Source organism: Oncorhynchus keta, chromosome 5 (genome assembly GCF_023373465.1).
Source record: "Oncorhynchus keta strain PuntledgeMale-10-30-2019 chromosome 5, Oket_V2, whole genome shotgun sequence".
NCBI classification, from domain to species: domain Eukaryota; kingdom Metazoa; phylum Chordata; class Actinopteri; order Salmoniformes; family Salmonidae; genus Oncorhynchus; species Oncorhynchus keta.
In genome coordinates this window covers 31,813,155-31,832,759 of record NC_068425.1, presented here as the reverse complement: position 1 = coordinate 31,832,759, position 19,605 = coordinate 31,813,155, and the positions used below count along the sequence as shown (strand labels likewise).

At 45.8% G+C, this 19,605-nt stretch overlaps 1 protein-coding gene across 1 annotated transcript in view; it reads left to right on the top strand.

Annotated features, from left to right (window-relative positions):
- Positions 1 to 19,599, top strand: part of rnf213a (ring finger protein 213a) — a 64,184-nt gene extending 44,585 nt beyond the window's left edge. Inside the window, exons 54-68 of the mRNA XM_052519597.1 lie at positions 24 to 124; positions 411 to 567; positions 1,209 to 1,383; positions 1,628 to 1,722; positions 2,211 to 2,462; positions 2,902 to 3,034; positions 3,354 to 3,437; positions 3,605 to 3,785; positions 4,413 to 4,614; positions 5,899 to 5,976; positions 6,150 to 6,347; positions 9,143 to 9,153; positions 10,250 to 10,328; positions 10,665 to 10,843; positions 18,085 to 19,599. Coding sequence (XP_052375557.1) covers positions 24 to 124; positions 411 to 567; positions 1,209 to 1,383; positions 1,628 to 1,722; positions 2,211 to 2,462; positions 2,902 to 3,034; positions 3,354 to 3,437; positions 3,605 to 3,785; positions 4,413 to 4,614; positions 5,899 to 5,976; positions 6,150 to 6,347; positions 9,143 to 9,153; positions 10,250 to 10,328; positions 10,665 to 10,843; positions 18,085 to 18,238 — 2,079 coding nt within the window. The 3' untranslated portion in view covers positions 18,239 to 19,599. The remainder of the gene's footprint in view (positions 1 to 23; positions 125 to 410; positions 568 to 1,208; positions 1,384 to 1,627; positions 1,723 to 2,210; positions 2,463 to 2,901; positions 3,035 to 3,353; positions 3,438 to 3,604; positions 3,786 to 4,412; positions 4,615 to 5,898; positions 5,977 to 6,149; positions 6,348 to 9,142; positions 9,154 to 10,249; positions 10,329 to 10,664; positions 10,844 to 18,084) is intronic.
- The last annotated feature ends 6 nt before the right edge of the window (positions 19,600 to 19,605 follow it).

The window sequence follows — 19,605 nt, the reverse complement described above, 5'->3', positions numbered from 1 at the left end:
CTGTCTGACCCCTCTAACCACAGTGTGGCCAGCCCATGGAGAGGAGTCGCTGCCTGGACTGTGGCCTTGAGATTGGAGGGGACAACCACATAGCTGTCCCTGGCTTCCAAGCCGTTCAGATTCAGTGAGTGGGATTTTTATGGAATTTCTAAGACAGTTGATAATGACTTGAGCAGGTGCTGCACTGTGCAGACTTCGGTTCAAACAGTATTTTATTTGATTTCAAATTGTTTAGCTGTGCTTGATTGAGCTGACCTGGCACAATGGAACCAATGGAATAGCCCCCAAAGTACAAACCCTGCCCATCTGGCCATCCAAGCAGGCTAATACTATTTGAACCCAGGTCTGGTATCATGACGGCACCGGAGAATGGAGAAAAAAACAAATGTTGTTTTTCCCCTTCTTCACAGGGGTGACCGCACCCAGACCGGCCACATCCTGGGAGAGCCCAGACGGAGAGACAACCTGGACATGCAGGACACCAAGAACATGTCCCCAGTGCCCTTTAACCTGCTGCGCCTGGTCACACACATGGCCATGCTGCTAGGGGCCAGCAGTCACCCCCAGGTAAGTACACTAGAGCAGGGGTTTTCTAAACGTCTCCTCGTGATCACACAGCCGTTCCATGTGTTGGAACTATTCCAGAGTTAACACACCTGATTCAACTGATCAACGATTCATCAAGCATTTAGGGCTCTCGAGTGGCGCAGCGCTCTAAGGCACTGCATCTCAGTGCAAGAGGCGTCACTACCGTCCCTGGTTCGAATCCAGGCTGTATCACATCTGACCTTGCGCACAATTGGCCCAGCGGCGTGGGTTTGGCCGGGGTAGGCCGTCATTGTAAATAACAATTTGTTCTTAACTTACTTGCCTAGTTAAATAAAGGTTAAATGTTTAACTTTTTTTTTTGATAAGGTGAATTAGAATTAGTTCAGGGCCACAACAACTAAAGTGTGAAATGTCTGAGGAGGTTGAAAAGCGCTGCACTAGAGGTACCTGCTGTACATGGATGGATGGGGTTATTGGTTTGACTGTTGTCCAGTGGTGACCATTACATCTCTTGAAGGACACTTTCCTCAACGGAGTCTCTTGATCTCCCTCTTTTTCTCTCTGTCTCCGGCTCTCTCTCTGCTCACTCTCGCTCTCTTTCACCCCCACTCACTCCCTTTCTCACTCCCTCTACCCTCCCCCTCTTTCTCTCTCTGTAGGTCATCGGTGCCATCATCAAGCCCCCAGTGCCCGACCCCGGTGCGTTCCTGTGGGCCCACCTGTTGAAGGACATGGAGCAGGTGACCAGGTCGCTGGGGAAGGGGTCTGACGACACGGTCAACACCGTCCATCTGGTCATCAGCAGCCTTCTGGGGCCCCACCAGCCTGGCCAGTGTAAGGGACCAGAAACACCTCCATGTCCTCAATAGGTTTACAATCACTAAAAACAAGCATCACCACTAATGCTGTCTGATTACAAGCCAACTAAGCATGCTAATGGTGCTATTAAATTAGCCATTCCTTATTGAAGTTTTAGAATCATATGTACATTCTTTACCATTATTGTTTTTGAATCATTGTCTGTGAATGATATCAGACACTGAAAGTTTCCTTTACTCTTTTCTGCTTCTCTCTCCAGGGCCTGTTCCCTATGACAACCTGCTCTCCACCAAGGAGGCCCGAAACGGCTGGGAGACCACCGTCAGCAATGACATCATCACACCTCAGCTGAAGGTGCCACCTGATTACATCAGTCACCATTTGACTCAGTTCATCATCTCTCGATGAATAAATGACTTTAGTACCTTTTTAATACAGTCAACAACATTTGTATTTGTTCGGTGGTCCATCTATAACTGTCGTGTTCATTAGAGCACGCAATGGAAAACGTTTTAAAATGTTTGCAATGGAAAACGTTTTAAAATGTTTGCAATGGAAAACGTTTTAAAATGTTTGCAATGGAAAACGTTTTAAAATGTTTGCAATGGAAAACGTTTTAAAATGTTTGCAATGGAAAACGTTTTAAAATGTTTGCAATGGAAAAGAAAAACATTTTGCGTTTTCTTATTGGACAAGTCTAGGTAGTCCCTCTCTCTTTTGAATGAGTTTTCTTCTGTTTAGTGTTTAATGAACACCGCCCTGAATAACAGAAACATGATCTAAATGATACCCTTTCTTCCTCCTCTGTCTCTTTCTCTCCCCTCGTCCCATCCCGTCTCCAGCACCTGGACAGGCGGCTGAAGGAAGTGAACACCTTTGTCCGGGCCGACTTGCGGGTCTCCTCCAACCCTGTGATGAGGCTGGTGTTCGGGGACCCGCGCCTCTTCCTTGCCTCTCTGCCCCGGGAGTCTCTGATCCACAGTTCGGCTGTGTGGAGCTGCAGGGAGCGGGTGTCTCTACTCAGCCTCACCCACATCGTGGAGCAGCACAACGGCAGGGACACCCTGCCCATGCTCTGGCGGTTCCTGCAGAGGGTATGAGCTGAGGCATCGCTGAACGGAAACCTTGGTCTTATTCATTAGTGCACAGCGTAGAAAAATGTCTTGCGATAGAAGCGAGCGTTTCTTATTGGACAGGTTCTTGTAGTCTCTCCTTGTTCTGGTAATCATGGTAGCATCCACATTAATGTAGACGTGTTTAGAAACATATTCTATTCTTATTTACAATAAAAGTGACTCCAAAATGACACAATACATTATTTACCATTTAATTTCTATTGGGCACAGAATTATCTGAAACACAACCAAAATATTCATTATAATGTTAATAATAAACGTGTTTACAGTCTCATTGACAGTCACAATGTTGGTCAGACCTTCGTTCTATGCGGTGTGATTGGCAGTTTGTTTGTTTTACCGTACCCTGTGATTGGTCGCGGTAACATCACCCCCCCTCTGATTGGTCTGGTGACAGGAGGCAGAGCTGCGGTTGGTGAAGTTCCTTCCTGACATCCTGGCACTGCAGAGAGATTTGGTGAAGAGGTTCCAGAACGTGACTGACCTCACCTGCCATACCATCGCTGACTTCCTTCACAGCCAGAAAGCAGGTACTAGTTTAAACTATACTTCTGGGTTAGTCACAGTACTGTATGTCCAACTGAAAACAATCAGTGGTATTTTTGTGTTATTGGCATGTTACAGCGAGCAGATATATCATTAGTTTCACTCTACTGAGGCCAGCCGAGCTAAGCTGTTGTGTACTGTACTGTAGTGTAGTGGCCTGGTGATGTTTCCACCATACAGGCTGGAAAATAAAATAGAAGAGTCGGCTCAGTACAGTTCAGGCCAAAACACTAGTGTCAAAAGGGTATTCCAGTTGGATTACAATATAGGCTTCCATGTGGATTATTATGTTTGTTGTAACAGCCTCCCTCACAGCCTGGTACGAGAAACGGGTCAAAATCTTCCTGACAACATGGAATCAGCTCCGGGTCTCCCTGGCAACCAACGGTATGAGCACAGATGATCGTAGCACAACTCTAGGGCTCTATTAATAAAGGAATAATATAAATACATACAATATTTTTTAAATATGCTCTTTGGAGGGGCATTCAATGCATGATTTCTTAATCTGCTCTTTTGTGATTTATAATCTGTGTGTTTTGGCTCTGCTCCAGGTGAGATTAAAATCCCTGGCGAGTTCTGCCGGGAGGACCTGGACCTGACCAGTGACTTCCTGGTTCTGTTGCCACGGCGACAGGGTCCCGGCCTGTGTTCCACGGCGCTGGTCAGCTACCTCATCGCCCTGCACAACGAACTGGTCTACTGCGTGGACAAGCACACTGGAGAGGAGACCAGGTGAGGGTGCTGTTGTCCTATCTCAGAGTAGGAGTGCTGATTCAGGATAATTTTTCCTTTAGGATCACAATAAGATCACTTGGATGGGGGGGACCTGATCCACGACCAGCGCTCCTACTCTGATACATATGGCCCCTGGTCTCATTAGGCTTGTTAGAAGAAAATGCTGTATGCATGGTCGGTCTGAGAGGAGATACCTAGTCAGTTGTACAATGCATTCAACTCAAACGTGTCTTCTGCATTTAACCGAGAGAGGTGTGGGGGGCTGCCCTAATCAACGTCCAAGTCATCAGCGCCCGGAGAGCAGTTGTTGTTAGGGGTTAATTGCCTTGCTCAAGGGCAAACGGCAGATTTTTGCACCTTGCCGGCTCGGGATTCAAACCAGCGACATTTTGGTTATTGGTCCAACATTTTTAACTGCAAGGCCAGTGGTTCCCAACCTTCTTCGGTTACTATACCACCAACTGAATTTTACTCTGCCCAGAGTACCCCCTCGTGCATTTTCTCTTGAGTCTTCCCAAGTACCCCTGGTTGGGGACCCTGAACCCCTGCTGAACTGATAGAAAGCAGAAGCAGACATGGTTGATATCACCAGATTAGTTCACTCTTCCCCTTTCTCTCCCCCAGCTACACGGTGAGCCCGGCAGACCTGAGCGACCTGCACGTGATCCGCTACGAGCCGGAGAGGGATCTGCTGCCCTTGGTTCTGTCCAACTGCCAGTACAGTGTGGAGCGTGGCCAGGAGGCCCTGCACGAGTACGACTTGCCCAAGATCCAGCAGCAGATCCTGGCCCGCTTCCTGCAGGGAAAGCCTCTCATCACTCTCAACGTGAGTCTGTCTGTCAGCACTCGGTCAGTCAAATGTACAGTTCTCGGCATCGACAAAGTTACTAAATGCCTGTGCTGCAGCAAGGTCAATCAATCATTCAAATGTATTTATAAAGCACTTTTTACATCAGCCGATGTCAAAGTGCTATACAGAAACTCAGCCTAAAACCCTAGAAACCTAGAGAGGAACCAGGCTATGTGGGGTGGCCAGTCCTCTTCTGGCTGTGCCGGGTGGAGATTATAACAGAACATGGCCAAAATGTTCAAACGTTCATAAATGACCAGCAGGGTCGAATAATAATAATCACAGTGGTTGTAGAGGGTGCAACAGGTCAGCACCTCTGAGTAAATGTCTGTTGGCTTTTCATAGCCGATCATTCAGTTAGAGACAACAGGTGCGGTAGAGAGAGAGTCAGTCCAAAACAGCAGGTCCGGGACAAGGTAACACGTCCAGTGAACAGGTCAGGGTTCCATAGCCGCAGGCAGAACAGTTAAAACTGGAGCAGCAGCATGACCAGGTGGACTAGGGACACGCAAGGAGTCATCAGGCCAGGTAGTCCTGAGGCATGGTCCTAGGGCTCAGGTCCTCCTCCGAGAGAGAGAATTATAGGGGGCATACTTAAATTCACACAGGGTACACATTGTTAATGTGACAAACTCTCTCGTAGGGTAACGCCAAGTTAATTAGCAATCGTCTAACAATAACAAATGCAATGAAATACATTTTTGAAATATGCTCTTAAATGGTGCAACTACGTGCACGTATAAACATATGTTTTACTGAAGTTAGTGTGCGGTAGATGTTAGACCAGAACTGTATAGATTTCCCTTTTTACAGAAACACTTAGCTGTCACAAGCTGCGTTTTCACATTCTGATCTTTTTTTCACTAATTGTTCTTTTGACCAGTCATATCAGCTCTGAAAAAGATCTAATGTGATTGGTCAAAAGACCAATTAGAGTAAAAAAGATCTGAATGTGTCTGCCTGTGTAAACGCAGCCAAATTGAGGTAAAGACAAGAGTTACTATATGACCGTGTGACCGGGGCGGCGGGGTAGCCTAGTGGTGTGAGCGTTGGACTAACCGGAAGGTTGCATGTTCAAATCCCCGAGCTGACAAGGTATAAATCTGTCGTTCTGCCCCTGAACAGGCAGTTAACCCACTGTTCCTAGGCCGTCATTGAAAATAAGAATTTGTTCTTAACTGACTTGCCTAGTAAAATAAAGGTCAAATAAAAAATAAAAAATGAGACAGGTTTTGATGTGTTGCTTACCGCCTCATACAGGGAATCCCAACCCTGGTGAACAGACACGACCGCAATTATGAAAACATCCTCAAGGATGTGAAAGGAAAGGTTCAACAGGTAAGTCACAATAACTCTGGTGACATGTTGTCACATGGTACAGTATGATATGAACGGGGAAATCTGCTATTGATACACTACATCCAATTTTGGAACACAACCCTGGCATGAGGTTGAGTTGACCCTGTTCTATGCCTTGTCCACGTCTCTGTCATTTGCCTTTGTGTCCCCAGGAGCCCCTGCCCATCCTGACCCTGTCGGCGCTGGCCGGGGAGCTGCAGTCATACAGCGAGGTGTGTGAGGCGCTCTCCACCGTGGAGGTGGCTCTGGGCTTCCTGGCCATGACGGGAGGCGAGCCCCAGCTGCAGTTGGAGCGCTACCTGGAGGAGGTTCTGCAGATGGGAGACCAGACTGGCCCACACATCCTAAAGGTCAGTCCCCTTCCTCCGTCCGGAGCCCACAGACTGTCCGGGTGCAGCAGTAACACACCTCTGTGCCCTACACTCTGGCCCACACATCCTAAAGGTCAGTCCCCTTCCTCCGTCCGGAGCCCACAGACTGTCCGGGTGCAGCAGTAACACACCTCTGTGCCCTACAGTCTGTTTCTTCCTCTGGTTAAGCAGCTAGCTGAGAGCCTAAAGCCTGATTTGTTTCACTGCTCTCTCCATCTAGCTGGCTCCTCATTGGCTTCCTTACAGGAACCAGTAAACAGATGGATACCCTTAAGAGAAACATAGTGACTTCATTTGATGTCTTGTTGTCGTCAGCATTGTGTTGTACAGTTGAAGTCGGAAGTTTACATACACCTTAGCCAAATACATTTAAACTCAGTTTTTCACAATTCCTGATATTTAATCCCAGTAAAAATTCCCTGTTTTAGGTCAGTTAGGATCATCACTTTATTTTAAGGATGTGAAATGTCAGAATAATAGTAGAGAATTATTTATTTCAGCTTTTATTTAAATTATCACATTGCCAGTGGGTCAGAAGTTTACATACACTCAATTAGTATTTCGTAGCATTGCCTTTAAATAGTTTAACTTGGGTGAAACGTTTTGAGTAGCCTTCCACAAGCTTCCCACAGTAAGTTGGGTGCATTTTTGCCCATTCCTCCTGACAGAGCTGGTGTTACGAAGTTAGGTTTGTAGGCCTCCTTGCTCGCACACGCTTTTTTCAGTTCTGCCCACAAATTTTCTATGGGATTGAGGTCAGGGTTTTGTGATGGCCACTCCAATACACTGACTTTGTTGTCCTTAAGCCATTTTGCCACAACTAAACCACTTGAACAAGTAGCCATTAAGCCATGTATGAAGCACTTTGCTGTAGATTTATCCTTTAGCCATGATGGCTGTGTTGGGGAGTATTTACATGAAAACCACCAGCCATAGCTATAGTAGGTGGCCACATGCATGGTAGCCACAGTGTAAAGAGGTTCCGTTTTTTGCTGTTAAAGTACAAAATAAATATCCGACTTTACCTAGGGTTTTGTCGAAAAACTTAAATACAGTTTGGACATCGTAGATAAGTCACCACTTGAAAAAAGTTCACTATCCCTTCAAATAAAAGGTGAATGCTCCTTCAGAGCAAGTCTCTGTCTAAGAGCCTCACGTTTCTGTTAACCCAATGGCAGTGGGGTGGCAGGTCATTAGCCATTTGGAAGACCCATTAGCGACCAAGCTTTAACTTCTTTACTGATGTCTTGAGATGTTGCTTCAATATTTCCATATAATTTTCCTATCTCATCATGCCATTTATTTTGTGAAGTGCACAAAACCGTGCTTCACGGTTGGGATGGTGTTCTTTGGCTTGCATGCCTCCCCCTTTTTCCTCCAAACATAAAGTTGGTCATTATGGCCAAACAGTACTATTTTTGTTTCATCAGACCAGAGGACATTTCTCCAAAATGTAAGATATTTGTTTCCATGTGCAGTTTCAAACCTTAGTCGGGCTTTTTTATGGCGGTTTTGGAGCAGTGGCTTCTTCCTTGCAGAGCAGCCCTTCCGGTTATGTCGATATAGGACTCGTTTTACTGTAGATATAGATAGATTTGTACCTGTTTCCTCCAGCATCTTCACAAGGTCCTTTGCTGCTGTTCTGGGATTGATTTGCACTTTTCGCACCAAAGTACGTTCATCTCTAGCAGACCGAATGAGTCTCCTTCCTGAGCGGTATGACGGCTGCGTGGTTCCATGGTGTTTACACTTGCGTACTATTGTTTGTACAGATGAACGTGGTACCTTCAGGCATTTTGAAATTACTCCCAAGGATGAACCAGACTTGTGGAGGTCTACAATTTTCTTCTCCATGTCTTGGCTGGTTTTCTTTTGATTTTCCCATGATGTCAAGCAAAGAGGCACTGAGTTTGAAGGTAGGCCTTGAAATACATCCACAGGTACACCTCCAATTGACTCAAATGATGTCAAGTCGGCTATCAGAAGCTTCTAAAGCCATGACATAATTTTCTGGAATTTTCCAAGCTGTTTAAAGGCACAGTAAACTTAGTGTAGGTAAATCTCTGACCCACTGGAATTGTGAAACAGTGAATTATAAGTGAAATAATCTGTCAGGAAACAATTGTTGCAAAATGACTTGTGTCACAAAGTAGATGTCCTAACAGACTTGACAAAACTATAGTTTGTTAACAAGAAATGTGTGGAGTGGTTGAAAAACGAGATTTAATGACTCGAACCTATGTGTATGTAACCTTCCGACTTCAACTGTAGCTAGCATATTATCAGTCAGTCTTGCCTAATGTGGTATTAATTGGAGCTGAAAGTTAATACAACACATCCCTCGGTAAGGTGAGCTCTTTCAAGAGAATCCATTAGCAGTGATTTCATGTTTTCTGATGTGATTAGAGGTTATATTAAACTAAGGGATAGTTCACCCAAATTACAAAAGGACGTGTTGGTTTCCTGACCCTGTCTATTAACGCAGTCTATTGACAAGGTAAGACAGGAATGCATTATTTGGTTTTGTTTACCTGGCCACTGTTTCAAATGCTAACCTTTTTAGCACAAATCCAGTGCAATGTTGCCATGAGCAGGTGTAGTCTGAGTCACTGTGTTGTCCTCATGCAGGCCCTGAGCAGGTGTAGTCTGAGTCACTGTGTTGTCCTCATGCAGGCCCTGAGCAGGTGTAGTCTGAGTCACTGTGTTGTCCTCCTCATGCAGGCCCTGAGCAGGTGTAGTCTGAGTTACTGTGTTGTCCTGTTGTCCTCATGCAGGCCCTGAGCAGGTGTAGTCTGAGTCACTGTGTTGTCCTCATGCAGGCCCTGAGCAGGTGTAGTCTGAGTTACTGTGTTGTCCTGTTGTCCTCATGCAGGCCCTGAGCAGGTGTAGTCTGAGTCACTGTGTTGTCCTGTTGTCCTCATGCAGGCCCTGAGCAGGTGTAGTCTGATTTACTGTGTTGTCCTGCTGTCCTCATGCAGGCCCTGAGCAGGTGTAGTCTGAGTCACTGTGTTGTCCTGTTGTCCTCATGCAGGCCCTGAGCAGGTGTAGTCTGAGTCACTGTGTTGTCCTGTTGTCCTCATGCAGGCCCTGAGCAGGTGTAGTCTGAGTCACTGTGTTGTCCTGTTGTCCTCATGCAGGCCCTGAGCAGGTGTAGTCTGAGTCACTGTGTTGTCCTGTTGTCCTCATGCAGGCCCTGAGCAGGTGTATAGTCACTGTGTTGTCCTGTTGTCACTGTGTCACTGTCCTGTTGTCCTCATGCAGGCCCTGAGCAGGTGTAGTCTGAGTCACTGTGTTGTCCTGTTGTCCTCATGCAGGCCCTGAGCAGGTGTAGTCTGAGTCACTGTGTTGTCCTGTTGTCCTCATGCAGGCCCTGAGCAGGTGTAGTCTGAGTCACTGTGTTGTCCTGTTGTCCTCATTTAGCTGTAGTCTGAGTCACTGTGTTGTCCTGTCCTCATGCAGGCCCTGAGCAGGTGTAGTCTGAGTCACTGTGTTGTCCTGTTGTCCTCATGCAGGCCCTGAGCAGGTGTAGTCTGAGTCACTGTGTTGTCCTGTTGTCCTGCAGGCCCTCAGGTGTAGTCTGTGTGTGTCCTGTTGTCCTCATGCAGGCCCTGAGCAGGTGTAGTCTGAGTCACTGTGTTGTCCTGTTGTCCTCATGCAGGCCCTGAGCAGGTGTAGTCTGAGTCACTGTGTTGTCCTGTTGTCCTCATGCAGGCCCTGAGCAGGTGTAGTCTGAGTCACTGTGTTGTCCTGTTGTCCTCATGCAGGCCCTGAGCAGGTGTAGTCTGAGTCACTGTGTTGTCCTGTTGTCCTCATGCAGGCCCTGAGCAGGTATAGTCTGAGTCACTGTGTTGTCCTGTTGTCCTCATGCAGGCCCTAAGCAGGTGTAGTCTGAAACACTGTGTGGCCCTGTGGCAGCTCCTCACCTCACTCAAGTCTGAGAACATGCTGCGCCTCAAGAGGGTAAGACGACGAGACACCACACATTCACCCAGACAAGTCTTCACATGATTTTGTTAGGGTCATGTTTTTTTACACTGGTTATGAAGTTTGTCTGGATTACTGTTTGTGTGGGTGAGATGTGCTTGTATTACTTACAACATAAGTTGTAACATTGTGACTCCAGTTGTTCTAACTTACAACATTCATTTAAACTAACCTTAGTTACACTAACTTACATAATGAATTTAAACTAACCTTAGTTACACTAACTAACATAATGTGATAAATAGAACATGATCATAATGTCATGTTACACCCGAGTGTATATTAAAGCTTCTCTAACCTCCCCATCCTTAGGACCCGTTTGTGGGGGTCTCAGAGGAATACAGGAATCCCCTGGGAGATGAAGACCGGAGGCTACTCACTACGTTCTTCACCAAGAGCAGCGCTGACTCGTTCCTGCTGGAGATGCACGAGTTTCTGCTGCTGGTCCTGAAGAACCCCCGTGCCCCCGACACATACAGGCCTGACTGGGGGTAAGCCAAGGGGATAACAGCTAGCTGGCATGGTGTAGTCTCTCTTGACACTCTTAGCGGTTCCATTTTTGATATTGTAGTATTGTTTACGTCACAGGAACATCATGTCTTAAGTACTAGTCAAAAGTTTGGACACCTACTCATTCAAGGGTTTTTATTGATTTATTCTCCATTCTACATCACAACTATGAAATAACACATATGGAATCATGTAGTAACCAAAAAAAAGGGTCAAACTAATTCAAATATTTTTTGGATTTTTCAAAGTATTATCCCCCTTTGCCTTGATGACTGGTTTGCACACTCTTGGTGTTCTCTCAACCAGATTCATCTGGAATGCTTTTCCAACTGTTCCCACATATGTTCCCACATATGCTGAGCACTTGTTGGCTGCTTTTCCTTCAGTCAAATCAAATTTTGTTGGTCACATACACATGGTCAGCAGATGTTAATGTGAGTATAGCGAAATGCCTGTGCTTCTAGTTCCGACTGTGCAGTAATATCTAACAAGTAATCTAACAATTTCACATCAACTACCTTATACACACAAGTGTAAAGGAATGAATAAGAGTATGTACATATAAATATATGGATGAGTGATGGCCTCAACAGCATAGGCAAGATGCAGTAGATGGTATAGAGTACAGTATACATATGAGATGAGTAATGTAGGGTATGTAAACATTATATAAAGTTGCATTGTTTAAAGTGACTAGTGATACATTTCTTACATCCTATTTTTAATTCCTAAAGTGGCTAGAGATTTGAGTCAGTATGTTGGCAGCAGCCACTCAATGTTAGTGATGGCTGTTTAACTGTCTGATGGCCTTGAGATAAAAGCTGTTTTTCAGTCTCTCGGTCCCAGCTTTGATGCACCTGTACTGACCTCCCCTTCTGGATGATAGCGGGGTGAACAGGCAGTGGCTCGGGTGGTTGTTGTCCTTGATGAACTTTTTGGCCTTCCTGTGGTGTAGGTGTCCTGGAGGGCAGGTAGTTTGCCCCCAGTGATGTGTTGTGCAGACCTCACTACCCTCTGGAGAGTCTGACGGTTGTGGGCAGAGCAGTTGCCGTACCAGGCGGTGATACAGCCCGACAGGATGCTCTCGATTGTGCATCTGTAAAAGTTTGTGTTTTTGGTGACAAGCTGAATTTCTTCAGCCTCCTGAGGTTGAAGAGGCACTGTTGCGCCTTTTTCACCACGCTGTCTGTGTGAGTGGACCATTTGAGTTTGTCCGTGATGTGTACGCCGAGGAACTTAACTTTCCACCTTCTCCACTACTATCCCTACGATGCGGATAAGGGGGTGCTTCCTCTGCTGTTTCCTGAAGTCCACGATCATCTCCTTTGTTTGGTTGACGTTGAGTGAGAGGTTATTTTCCTGACACCACACTCCGAAGGAACTCACCTCCTCCCTGTAGGCCGTCTCATCGTTTTTGGTAATCAAGCCTACCACTGTAGTGTCGTCTACAAACTTGATGATTGAGTTGGAGGTGTGCATGGCCACGCAGTCGTGGGTGACCAGGGAATACAAGAGAGAGCTGAGAACGCACCCTTGTGGGGCCCGGGTGTTGAGGATCAGTGGGGTGGAGATGTTTCCTACCCTCATCACCTGGGCGCGGCCCGTCAGAAAGTCCAGGACCCAGTTGCACAGGGTAGGGTCGAGACCCAGGATCTTAATGACGAGTATGGAGGGTACTATGGTGTTAAATGCTGAGCTGTAATCGATGAACAGCATTCTTACATAGGTATTCCTCTTGTTCCAATGGGTTAGGGCAGTGTGATTGCGATTGCGTCGTCTGTGGACCTATTGGGGCTGTAAGCAAATTGGAGTGGATCTAGGGTATCAGTTAGAGTGGAGGTGATCTCGTCCTTGACTAGTCTCTCAAAGCACTTCATGATGACGGAAGTGAATGCTACCGGGCGATAGTCATTTCGCTCAGTTATCTTACCGTTCTTGGTAACAGGAACAATGGTGGCCCTCTTGAAGCATGTGGGAACAGCAGACTGGGATGGGGATTGATTGAATATGTCCGTAAACATATTAGCCAGCTGGTCTGCGCATGCTCTGAGGACGCGGCTAGGGATGCCGTCTGGGCCGGCAGCCTTGCGAGGGTTAACACCTTTAAATGTTTTACTCACGTTGGCTGCGGTGAAGGAGAGGTTTTGGTAGTGGGCCCTGTCAGTGGCACTGTGTTGTCCTCAAAGCGAGCAAAGAAGTTGTTTAATTTGTCTGGGAGCAAGACGTCGTTGTGCCCGACGGGGCTGGTTTTCTTTTTGTAATCTGTGATTGACTATAGACCCTGCCACATACGTCTCGTGTCTGAGCCTTTGAATTGCGACTCTACTTTCTCTATACTGACTCTTAGCTTGTTTGATTGCCTTGCGGAGGGAATAGCTACACTGTTTGTAATCGGTCATGTTTCCTGTCGCCTTGCCATGATTAAAAGCAGTGGTTTGCGCGATCAGCTTTGCGCGAATGCTGCCATCAATCCATGGTTTCTGGTTGGGGGAGGTTTTAATAGTCAACGTGGGTACAACATCACCACACTTGCTAATAAACTCACTCACCGAATCAGCGTATACATCAATGTTGTTGTCTGAGGCTATCCGGAACATATCCCAGTCCACGTGATCAAAGCAATCTTGAATCGTGGAATCAGATTGTTCGGACCAGCGTTGAACAGACCTGAGCACGGGCGTTTCCTGTTTTCGTTTCTGTCTATAGGGTGGGAGCAACAAAATGAAGTCGTGGTCAGATTTGCCGAAAGAAGGGAGAGGGAGGGCTTTTCATGTGTTGCGGAAGTTAGAGTAGCAATGATCCAGAATTTTGCCAGCCCAGGTCGCACATTCGATATGCTGATAACATTTAGAGAGCCTTGTTTTCAGATGAACCTTGTTAAAATCCCCAGCTACAACAAATGCAGCCTCAGGATATGTGGTTTCCAGTTTACATAGAGTCCAATGAAGTTCTTTCAGGGCCGTTGAGGTGTCTGCTTGGGGGGGATATACACAGGTGTGATTATAATCGAAGAGAATTCTATTGGTAGATAATGCGGTCGGCATTTGATTGTAATTCTAGGTCAGGTGAACAAAAGGACTTGACTTCCTGTATGATGTTATGATCACACCACGATTCCTTAATCATAAGGCATACACCTCCGCCCTTCTTCTTACCAGAGAGATGTTTGTTTCTGTCCGCGTGATGCGTGAAGAAACCGGGTACCTGTACCGACTCTGATAACGTATTCCAAGTGAGCCATGTTTCCGTGAAACAGAGAATGTTTCAATCTCTGATGTCCCTCTGGAAGGCAACCATTGCTAGGATTTTGTCTACCTTGAGACTGGACATTGCCGAGTAGTATACTCGTGAGCGATATGCCCGTCTACGGAGCCTGACCAGAAGACCGCTCCGTCTGCACTTCTGCGGCATCGTTGTTTTGGGTCGCCTACTGGGATCCGATCCATTGTCCTGGTGGTGGTCCAAACAGAGGATCTGTTCGTATTCCTGGCCGTAATGTTGGTAAGTTGACATTGCTCTTTTATCCAAGAGTTCTTCTCGGCTGTATGTATAATAAGACTTAAGATTTCCTAGGTTAACAGTGTAAGAAATAATACATAAAAAGAGTCTGCTGTCCAACTCATCCCAAACCATCTCAATTGGGTTGAGGTTGGGTGATTGTTGAGGACAGATCATCTGATGCAGCACCATCACTCTCCTCCTTGGTCAAATAGTCCTTACACAGCCTGGAGGTGTGTTGGGTCATTGTTCTGTTGAAAAACAAATGATTGTCCCACTAAGCGCAAACCTGATGGGATGGTGTATCACTGCAGAATGCTGTGGTAGCCATGCTGGTTAAGTGTGCCTTGAATTCTAAGTAAATCACAGACAGTTTCACCAGCAAAGCACCCCCACACCATCACATCTCCTCCTCCATGCTTCACGGTGGGAAGCACACATGTGGAGATCATCTGTTCACCTACTCTGCGTCTAACAAAGACACAGCAATTGGAACCAAAAATCTCAAATTTGGACTCATCAGACCAAAGGACAGATTTCCACCAGTGTAATGTCCATTGCTTGTGTTTCTTGGCCCAAGCACGCCTCTTCTTATTATTGGAATCCTTTAGTAGTGGTTTCTTTGCAGGAATTCGACCATGAAAGCCAGATTCACACAGTCTCCTCTGAACAGTTGATGTTGAGCTGTGTCTGTTACTTGAACTCTGAAGCATTTATTTGGGCTCCATTCTGAGGTGCAGTTAACTGTAATGAACTTATCCTCAGCAGCAGAGGTAACTCTGGGTCTTCCTTGAGAGATGATGTTTTTTTGTAACTCCACTTGAAGAAATTTTCCGGATTGACTGGCCTTCATGTCTTAGTAATACTTTACTCCTAATTCCTGCTTACAAGCAGGAAGCACCTGTGACTAGATCAATAAAAAAGTGGTCAGATGAAGCAGATGCTAAGCTACAGGACTGTTTTGCTAGCACAGACTGGAATATGTTCTAGTATTCCTTCAATGGCATTGATGAGTACACCACATCAGTCATTGGCGTCATCAATAAGTTCATCAATGACTTCGTCCCCACAGTGACCGTACGTACATACCTCAACCAGAAGTCATGGATTACGGGCAACATCCGCACTGAGCTAAAGGCGAGATCTGCCGCTTTCAAGGAGCGGGACTCTAACCCGGAAGCATATAAGAAATCTTGCTATGCCCTCCAACGAACCATCAAACAGGCTAAGCGTAAATACAGGACTAAGATCTAATCGTACTACACTGGTTATGATGCTCATCAGATGTGGCAGGGCTTGCAAACCATTACAAACTACAAAGGGAAGCACAGCTGATAGCTGCCCAGTGACACAAGCCTACCAGACGAGCTAAACAACTTCTATGCTTGTTTCGATGTAAATAACACTGAAACATGCATGAGGGCACCAACTGTTCCAGAAGGCTGCGTGATCACGATCTCCGCAGCCGATGTGAGTAAGACCTTTTAAACAGGTCAACATTCACAAGACCGCAGGGCCAGATGGATTACCAGGACGTGTACTGCAAGCATGCGCTGACCAACTGGCATGTGTCTTCACTGACATTTCCAACCTCCCCCTGTCCGATTCTGTAATACCACCATGTTTTAAGCAGACCACCATGGTCCCTGTGCCCAAGAACACTAAGGTAACCGGCCTAAATGACTACCGACCCATAGCACTCACGTCTGTAGCCATGAAGTGCTGTGAAAGGCTGGTCATGACTCACATCAACACCATTACCCAAGAAACCCTAGACCCACTACAATCTGCATACCGCCTCAACAGATCCACAGATGATGCAATCTCTATTGTACTCCACACTGCCCTCTCCCACCTGGACCAAAGAAACACCTATGTGAGAATGCTATTCATTGACTACAGCTCAGCGTTCAACATCATAGTGCCTTCAAAGCTCATCAATAAGCTAATGACCCTGGGACTAAACCACTCCCTCTGCGAATGGATCCTGGACTGCCAGACGGACCCCCCCAGGTAGTAAGGGTAGGTAACAACACATCCGCCACGCTGATCCTCAACACGGGCCCCTCAGGGATGCTTGCTCAGTCTCCTCCTGTACTCCCTGTTCACTCATGACTTTGCGACTCCAACACCATCTTTAAGTTTTCCGGTGACAGAACCGTGGTTGGCCTGATCACCGACATTGACGAGACAGCCTATAGGGAGGAGGTCAGAGACCTGGGCGTGTGGTGCCAGGACAACAATCTCTCCCCCAATGTGATCAAGACAAAGGAGTTGATTGTGGACTACAGGAAAAAGAGGACCGAGCACACCCCCATTCTCATTGACGGGGCTGTTGTGGAGCAGGTTGGGTGGTGTCCACATCACCAGCAAACTAACATGGTCCAAGCACACCAAGACAGTTGCATAGAGGGCACGACATAACCTATTCCCCCTCAGGAGACTGAAAAGATTTTGCATGGGTCCTCAGATCCTCAAAAGGTTCTACAGCTGCACCATCGACAGCATCCTGACTGGTTGCAATACTGCCTGGTATGGCAACTGCTCGGTCTCCGACCGCAAGACACTATAGAGGGTAGTGCAAATGGCCCAGTACATCACTGGGGCCAAGCTTCCTGCCATCCAGGACCTCTATACCAGCCGGTGTCAGAGGAAGGCCCTAAAAATTGTCAAAGACACTAGCCACCCTAGTCATAGACTGTTCTCTCTTCTTCCCCACGGCAAGCGGTTCCGGAGTGCCAAGTCTAGGTCCAAGAGGCTTCTAAACAGCTTCTACCCCCAAGCCATAAGACTCCTAAACATCTAATGAAATGGCTACCCAGACTATCTGCATTATCCCCCTGTCCCCTCTTCTACATCACTGCTACTCTCCATTGTTGTCATCTATATGTAATCACTTTAATAACTCTACCTACATGTACATATTACCTCAACTAACCTGTGCCCCCGCACATTGACTCTGTACTGGTACCCCCCTGTATATCCCTGTAAAAACATAGTCTTGCTTTTGTTATTTTACTGCTGCTCTTTAATTACTTTTATTTCTTATTCTTATCTCTATTTTTTTTAACTGCATTCTTGGTCAGGGGCTCATGAGTAAGCATTTCACTGTAATAAAATCTTTATTTGAATGATGTTTCTCGTTGCTTATTTGACCAAGTCCATAATATGGACTTGGTCTTTTACCAAATAGGGCTATCTTCTGTATACCACCTCTACCTTGTCACAACTGATTGGCTCAAATGCATTAAGAAGGAATTAAATTCCACAAATTAACTGTTAACAAGGCACACTTGTTAATTGAAATTAATTCCAGTTGACTACCTCGTGAAGCTGGTTGAGAGAATGCCAAGAGTGTGCAAAGCTGTCATTGCAAAGGGTGGCTGCTATAAAATATATTTTGATTAGTTTAACACCTTTTTTTGTTTACTGTATGATTCCATGTGTTATTTCCTAATGTTGACGTCTTCACCATTATTAAACAGTGTAGAAATAGTCCAAATAAAGAAAAACCCTTGAAATGAGTAGGTGTACTAACACTTTGACTGGTACTGTACGTGTTTCATAAGGGCCTCAAACATCTCTTTTTGAGGCATGTTTGATGAAAGTAAAAATCACAAACACTGGAAAACTTACATACACACACACACACACACACACACACACACACACACACAGGAAAGTGGAACGTGTGTCCATTATCCTCTCCTCCATTGTCCTGCAGCCTGAAAGACACCCTGGTGTCCTACATGGAGCGGAAAGACCTTGACGTTCCCCACGACGTGGACGAGTTGTTCCCCGGAGAGATCAGTCTGGCTCAGTACATAGAAGCCTGGAAGTTCACCGTGGCCTTCAAACAGGAGCGCAGCCAGAGATAGTTCAACCACCGACAACTGATTCTACTCTGCCTTCGTTTGCATCCCACATGGCTCCCTATTCCCTACTTTTTCTTCCTGAAGAGTCGAACATCATTTCATACTTTTATTGGTTTTCAGACAGGGCAGTATGAAGTCAGGGGGACAGACTATGTTGGAGGAATGACAAGACGGAAGGGAGCATAGCCAAAGCTCCAACCCCCAGACTCCGCCAATGTAGTGCACTACTTTTGACCGACCAGGTTGGGGTGCCATTTCAGATGCAGACTTTGTACAGACTTTATAGTCCCTGTATACTGTATGTAAGGGCCACAGCTATGTTTACAAACATGTTTATAGAATACACTTATGTGATATAGATGCATATGTTTTACACAGGAGAACATGAAATGAGTGCCTTTTTGGAAATGCACTTTCAAGGTGCCAGCAGACAGGTTCTACTCATGTACAATACCTATAAACGGTTTCATTCTGGTATCTAAAAAGTCAACTGTGATTTGTACTAAGAGTACAATGAGTGAAGGGGAGGAAGTTACGGAAGTTGTAGTTAGCAAATATTTGTCCATTGGTTTTATTAGTTGATAAATATGCAAATCCAGTGGAGGCTGCTGAGGGGAGGAAGGCTCATAATGTCTGGAACGGAGCGAATGGAATGGCATCAAACACATGGAAACTATGTGTTTGATGTATTTGGTACCATTCCACCTACTCCTCTCCAGCCATTATCACAAGCCCTTCCTCCCCAGTTCAGGTGCCACCAACCTCCTGTGATGCACAAAATGTTTGATTGCTGATGGTCTTTTGTGCACTTTTCCAATGTGAATTTCTCTGTCACGTAGTGGTGGTAGTGGAGGGAAAGACTGATGTCTAAATACCTAGACTTTTGGTCTTAGACTCAGGGATGCAACTAGGTGAGATGTTGGGCTATAACTCTGGGGTCTGACATTTTTATCTCAACCAAACAGCAATCAAGAAAATAATCAAGATTTATCGTAGGTGATGTTTTCTAATGAGTTTGCACATTTCTGAAGCTACCTTGTTATTAATATCTACGGTGTCCCCAATGGAAAAGTAGGTTTTATAATTCACTTTGTCCGTTAGGGCCACCGTAGATTTCTATTTACATAGCTTTGCCTCAAGTGATATGTTTTGTCCTTTCATAACGGACTCATCTTCAATCATCTAGTCAGAAATGGCATGACAGTTTCCCCTTACAGAGTCACTGCCTTACAGAATATGCTCATTGTATTTTGTTGAACTTATAGTTGGACCAAATGTTGTTTCTGTGTTTCATTTCATTGCTGAAGAGTGTGACATGCAGTAATAATTATGTTGAAACAAAATAAATTGTTTGTTTCTCAGCATTTCTT